Below are 7243 nucleotides of genomic sequence, written 5' to 3'. Positions count from 1 at the left end.
AATAACCTGAATTAACCTATCATACCTTACAGTATCTTGGTGACTGTTGGACCTTCACCTCCAGTTGTCATTATGCTACATTTCCAAAGATTTTTAGCGATTGGAAAATTTCTGCCAATTCTTAAAGGATTGGTAATGTTCTACCAATATTTAGACTTCAGTGAGTTAGCGTATTTCTTGATGAGTGATGCAGCTTTGGATCTCTCACTTTTTCAGTATGGAGCACAGTATGCATTTGTCTTACACTGTAATTCATATATTTTCAGGCACAGGAGAGCAGTACTGCTGAGACAGCTCAGGTTCGCCCTCAGATTGGAGTCTCGCCAACTGCATCATCTGCCAACCCTCTTGCTCTCTTTGCAAATTTGATGGCTGAAGCATTTAGTGGAAGGCAGGGAAATGCAGCACAGCAGCAGCCAGAACAGCAGCAACAGCAGTCACAACAACCAGCTTCAGATGGCAGTGAACCTCAGATCAGTGATCAAATGTTTGCTCAGCTGGTTCAGGTTAGTTAATACTTAGAGAAATAGGAGTCCCTTGTTATTAAAGAACTATAAATTATAGTTGTACTAGCACTACCTCTGTATCTTGCAACCCACTCCACTGTTCTAAAACTGTGAGGAACTTGATTTTACATTTCTGGTAAGTCTTCCTTAGTTTATAGCTGTGGCTTTTTTTCCCCCGTTAAGTGTTAGAAAATCCTCCTGTATTAACCCTTTATCGTGTTTGGCCGGAAAAATTCGGGGGTCCAAGCCGTAGATCTACACCTTGTTCACAGGGTCCAAGTCGTAGTTTTACGCCATGAACTTCGCTCACTCAGATAATTTGTGAGCAGTAAATTTGGGCCTAGATTGAGAGAATGGATCAATGTGTTGTGTGCATCATATAAAATAAATCCTGCAACACGCAGTGCATAATGAGAAAAACAAATTTTTTTTTTTTTGGATTAAAACACTGAGAATGCAGTGTATTTTTGTATGGTTTTTATACTTGTATGTATTTGTGGTTTCTTGATCTCAACTGATAGAATGGAAGATATATTACAGAAATAGAGAAGATTGTGATTGGTTTTAGTACTGAAAATAGCTTGAAATTGAGCTCAAACCAGCAGAAATGTTCGTTTTTTGCCGAATGTTTAACCCTTTGACTGTTTTGGTCGTATATATACGTCTTACAAGCCACTGTTTTTGACGTATATATACTCATAAATTTTAGCGGCTTCAAATCAAGCAGGAGAAAGCTGGTAGGCCCACATGTGAGAGAATGGGTCTGTGGGGTCAGTATGCACCATATTAAAAAAATCCTGCAGCACGCAGTGCATAATGAGAAGAAAAAAAAGAATGTTTTTTTTTAATTAAAATGCCGACTTTGTGGTCTATTTTTGTATAGTATTTATGGTTGTATTCTCGTTTTCTTGGTCTCACTTGAGAGAATGGAAAACATTTTATAGAAATAGAGGTGATTTTGATTGGTTTTAATATGAAAAGAACCTTGAAATGGAGCTCAAAGTAGGGAAAATGTTTGATTTTTGACTGTTCAAAAGTAAACAAATTATGTCATTTTCCAATAAATGTCCAAGTAGCCATTCTAATATGCACTTATGAATGGGTTGACATTATTTATACAATTATTACAATATTACAATATTCTACATAACAGTAAATCTTCTATATTTTGTTTGAATAAAAATTCAAAGTAGAAAGCAAGAGTAATATCAGAGGGGCTTGGAGACGTGACTGATGAACAAAGAAAATGTTACTTTACAGCCAGGAATGTCTGCATTGGTCATTCTGGACCCTATTTAGAAATTGTCATATTTTTTTATTTTTCGTGAAATTGGCCAAATTGTAAATTTCTGACCACGATACTGGGTAGTTGAAATTGGTTAATGGGCAGTTTATTGTACTCAATCAATAGAAAAAATGGAGTTCTGAAGAAGTAGCTATGAGTTTGGTCAACTGGATCACTGGAATTAGCCAAAAATAGGGCTGAAAGTGGGCGACATCACGGATTCGTAAATATCGCCGAGGTCACTAACTTTGTGAGAGCGTAATTCCGTTAGTTTTCCATCAAATTTCATTCTTTTGGTGTCATTACAATTGGAAAAAGAGTCTCTATCATTTCATAATATTTTTCTTTTTTAATTTTGCAACACCAGGAGACACCTCAGGATTTGGGGTTGCAACAGTCAAGGGGTTAAGAGTGAACAAATCACACCATGTATCCATTACACGTCAACTGGTGGGTCTAATATACATTCACAAATGTACTGGTATTACTTATACAATTATTACAATATTGCATAACAGTAAATCTTCTATTTTTTGGTGTGAATAAAAATTCTTTACGTAAATAAAAAATTAAAATGGAATTCATCTGTAAAGCCTGGATATGTAATTAATAAACAGAGGAAATGTTGTTTTAGTCTCAGGAATGCCTGCATTGTTTATTCTGGACCCTATTTTGAAATTGGAGTATTTTGAACTTTGTGTGAAATTGGCCAAATTACCAGTTTCTGATCACTTTATTGGGTAGTTGAAATAGTTGATTGGGAAGTTTCTTGTGATCAGTCGATAAAATAGATGTAATAGTAGCTAAACAGCAAAGAATTTGGTCAACTGCAATAATGTAATTATCCTAAAATAGGAGTCGAAGTGGGCAAAATTGCCGATGCGTAAATGTGCACGACAGTAAAATTCATGATAGTATAATTTCGTCAGTTTTCCACCAAATTTAATATTTTTTTTGTTTTATTACCTTCAGAAAAAGATTCTCTACCATTTCATAAGAAAAAAAAATAATTTTTATTTTTTTTTTTTAAATTCTTGGACCCTGTGGACAAGGCATAGATCTATGGGTTGGACCCTCAAAGGGTTAATTCTGTCTTAACTTTTCATGATCTTATGTGCAGTTATTAAATCTTGAGTTGAACCCCAAAAATCATGTGCTTCACAATCTGTGTGATTTGATTTTACAGTATTTTTGCTAAAGGGAGTTTTCCAGATAGGTTCATTGTCTGCTTGTTGTATGACGCCTAACTACTTGCTTGGTGCAAATCCCATCTTGAAAATTAAATACAGAATTGGATTTATAATAATAATAATTCTTATTATTTAATACTTACCACAACCAGTCATCTCTCAGTAAGGTAGGGCGGCCTGAAAAAAAGAAGAAATACTTGCACCATCACTCACTCCATCACTCTTGCCAGAGGCATGCTGATACTACAATTCAGATGCCCCTTCAAACTGCAGTATCTGCACCCCTCCTTTAGAGTGCAGGCACTGTACTTCTCCACCTCTAGGACTCAACTTTGGCTAACTGGTTCCCCTGAATCCCTTCATAAAATGTTACCTTATGCACTAATTGCATGTCAAGTCATAAAAATCACTTGCCTTGCCTCTAGAGACTAAAAGAACTCATAGGTAAGGATCCACAATAGGTCAGGGGAAAGTGAGGATAGTTGAAGATGAATAGGTGAGGGAGAGGAAAAGGCTATAGAAAAAGAAAAAAGCCTGGGCTAAATCCAGCAACAAAGGCATTGTAAAGCTTGTTCCCTTCAAGACTGACTGGATAAGGTCGGCAAAAGGTCAGATGGTGTGGTGGCACCTAAAACGACTCTAGGCAAGGCTCCTCATTCAGTTGCAAGGCGATGTACGTCCTTGGCTATGGCATTTAACCCTTCGAGGGTCCAGATCCCCAGGGTCCAAGAATTTAAGAAAAAATATTTTTTCTTATGAAATGGTAGAAAATCTTTTTCTGAAGGTAATAAAACAAAAAGTGTGAAATTTGACGGACATTTTACTTAATTACGCTATCACGAATTTTGCTTCATCGGCAATATTTACGCATCTGTGATTTTTGCCCATTTTAACTCCTATTTTAGGCCAACTACATTCTTCCAGGTGACCAAATTCTTAGCTATTTCACTAACATCACTTCTGTTTTATCAATTGACCACAAGAAACTGCCCAGTCAACTATTTCAGTCATCAGAAATTGGTAATTTGGTCAATTTCCACAAAGTTCAAAATATTCCAATTTCAAAATAGGGTTCAGAATAAACAATGCAGTTATTCCTGGCACTAAAATATCATTTTTTCTGTTTATTAGTTGTTTACAGACTTTACAGATGAATTCCATTTTTTTTTTATTCACAAAGTATTTTTATTCAAACCAAAAAGTAGATGATTTGCTGTTGTGCAATATTGTAATAATTGTATAAATAATATCAGCACATTCATAGACACACATTAAACCCACCAGTTGATGTATATTGGATGTGTGATGTGATTTGTTTACTCTTGAACATTGAGCTCATTTTCAAGCTATTTTCAGTACCAAAACCAATCAAATTCATCTCTCTTTCTGTAATATATCCTCCAGTCTATCAAATGAGATCAAGAAGCCATGAATAGAACTGTAAAAACCATCTGAAAATACACCGCAAAGTCGCTGTTTTATTCCAAAAACACGATAACAGTTTTTTTCTCATTATGCACTGTATGCTGCAGGATTTATTTTATATGGTGCACACTTAGCATGTAGATGATTTCTCTAATATCTAGGCCCAAATTTACTGCTCACAGCTTATCTAAGTGAGCTGAGCTCATGATGTAGTACGACTGCACTGACCCTAGCTTCAAAACTGTAGAACTACGGCACAGACCTTCAAAGGGATAATTAGTCCCACAGTATGCACAATTCACATGGAAGTTCTGGGGCTGTAAAAAATGTGATCTGTAGACCTCAGTGGGAGAACCAATGTTCTATTTATAATGTAATTGGAAGGAGATTGAGATTGGTTAATATGGTACAGTATTCTATGGAAGGGATCATTGATGGTGTGAAAGGCAAAGAAGTTTATTTGATACTCCTGAGGCACTTAAGTCTTTTGATTACAGTACACGAAGTTTACTATCAGACTGGATTCTAAATAGAATTTCTAAATTATTTGTAATTTGTTTACATTCATTGTGATTTTGCAAAAAAAAAAAAAAAAAAAAAATCACAGCAAATATTTACCTTGGATTCTTATTTAGCCTAGGTAATATTAGTACCAACACTCTTATATGGGTGTGAAGCTTGGGTGGCAAATGCAGCAGCGAGGAGACGGTTGGAGGCAGTGGAGATGTCCTGTTTAAGGGCAATGTGTGGTGTAAATATTATGCAGAAAATTCGGAGTGTGGAAATTAGGAGAATGTGTGGAGTTAATAAAAGTATTAGTCAGAGGGCAGAGGAGGGGTTGTTGAGGTGGTTTGGTCATTTAGAGAGAATGGATCAAAGTAGAATGACATGGAAAGCATATAAATCTATAGGGGAAGGAAGGCGGGGTAGGGGTCGTCCTCGAAAGGGGGTAAAGGAGGTTTTGTGGGTAAGGGGCTTGGACTTCCAGCAAGCGTGCGTGAGCGTGTTAGATAGGAGTGAATGGAGACGAATGGTACTTGGGACCTGATGATCTGTTGGAGTGTGAGCAGGGTAATATTTAGTGAAGGGATTCAGGGAAACCGGTTATTTTCATGTAGTCGGACTTGAGTCCTGGAAATGGGAAGTACAATGCCTGCACTTTAAAGGAGGGGTTTGGGATATTGGCAGTTTGGAGGGATATGTTGTGTATCTTTATATGTGTATGCTTCTAGACTGTTGTATTCTGAGCACCTCTGCAAAAACAGTGATAATGTGCGAGTGTGGTGAAAGTGTTGAATGATGATGAAAGTATTTTCTTTTTGGGGATTTTCTTTCTTTTTTGGGTCACCCTGCCTCGGTGGGAGACGGCCGACTTGTTGAAAAAAAAAAAAAAAAATATTAGTGAGCCACTTTTGCAAAAAAAAAAAAAAAAAAAAAAAATGAGTCTTGATTGAATTAGCTCTAGTTGATGTTGCATTTTACTTGAATGCAGTAGTTAAACTCATAATGTTTTCATGACAGTAGGTAAAATAATTCCAGGGTGTTATGTCGCAAGTGTCAGGTTCATTGAATGCTGAAGGTAGCACCAGTAACAGTCAACAAGCTGGTGCTTCACTCCATGAGTTTCTGCAGCCATTTGATGGTGGAATGTTTAGTGAAGGCGAAGAAGACTCTCTCTTCTATCAATTATTTAACACTGTGGTAAGTGTTTCAAGGTGTTAAATAAAGTGCTTAACAAATATGTATGGCATTATTGTTTGGAAGTTTCAGTTAGATATTTTGTTAATTTTTCACTTTATTACCTTGACATTTGATGTTTTATGAAATATTTTCTTAATTTTGGGTGCATTTGTATTCTATAATGATTCTTTTCAAATATGGTTTAACAAGAACAGAATATTTCCAGTTTTCATAATTGTAATACTGCTTTAACCCTTGCACTGTTGAGACTCCTAATCACAAACTTGCTGTGTGTTGAAAACTATAAAAAAAAAAAAAAATTTTTTTTTCAAAATCTTAAGAATATTGAGCGTTTTAAAAGAAAAAAAAATTGTGATGAGTACTTAATGAGATATAGAGGCGTGAAGTTGACAAAAAGGGAACCGCTTACGGGAACATCGGTAACTGCCGTTCACTCAGTAATATCGTTTTTACTTTTAATATATTTTTTCTTTTCTCTTCACATATATTATTTTTTCAAGTAACTTTTGTGGCCTGTGAGACCAGTATAATGCATAATGTATATATATCCACTCGTTGTATGCAACACAATAACCACACAAATATTGTTAGCATTATATTGTTTACAAAACTTGTTTACACAAACCGACACTGCCTTCCCTACTACCTACACTGGAAATTAGTCACTTTGTCTGTCCTTTTTGGGTTATCCTAGGTAATCTACACATATGCAACTATGTATGATAATCTATATAACTGTTTGTGTATACCTGAATAAACTTATACACCGACTTCCAAACCACCCATGCTGTCTTCCCCACCCACACCATCTTCCCCACCATCCATGCTGTCTTCTCCACTGCCCACTCTGTCTTCCCTTTTCACTATCTGTATCTGTCACAAACTCCTCAAAACCAAGAAATTCATCTTCACTGACACTTCCATCTGTGTTAGAACTATCACTTGGGAAGAGAAGAGTGCCAATTTGCCAGGGAGTGAGATGTTTCTTACCACAAGGCATAAACGAGGACTACTGAAATGGCTTTCCCACAATGCAATGCAGTGCCCTGATTTTTTTTTTGTTATGCTGTGCACACTGACTATGCTAACCCATTCTCTCACATGTAGGTCTACCAGCTTTCTCCTGCTAGATTTGA

At 36.3% G+C, this 7243-nt stretch overlaps 1 protein-coding gene across 2 annotated transcripts in view; it reads left to right on the top strand.

The window, feature by feature from the left end:
* Nucleotides 1–266: 266 nt before the first annotated feature.
* LOC138852471 (large proline-rich protein BAG6-like) overlaps nucleotides 267–7243 on the top strand; it is a gene marked incomplete at its 5' end in the record, with an annotated part of 60039 nt that continues 53062 nt past the window's right edge. For both annotated transcript variants that reach the window (XM_070083413.1, XM_070083412.1), the window contains 2 exon segments: nucleotides 267–506; nucleotides 5946–6107. In XM_070083413.1, the coding sequence (XP_069939514.1) occupies nucleotides 267–506; nucleotides 5946–6107 (402 nt within the window).

This window comes from Cherax quadricarinatus, chromosome 9, assembly GCF_038502225.1.
Source record: "Cherax quadricarinatus isolate ZL_2023a chromosome 9, ASM3850222v1, whole genome shotgun sequence".
Lineage (NCBI taxonomy): Eukaryota > Metazoa > Arthropoda > Malacostraca > Decapoda > Parastacidae > Cherax > Cherax quadricarinatus.
This window is presented reverse-complemented; position numbering and strand designations above follow the sequence as displayed.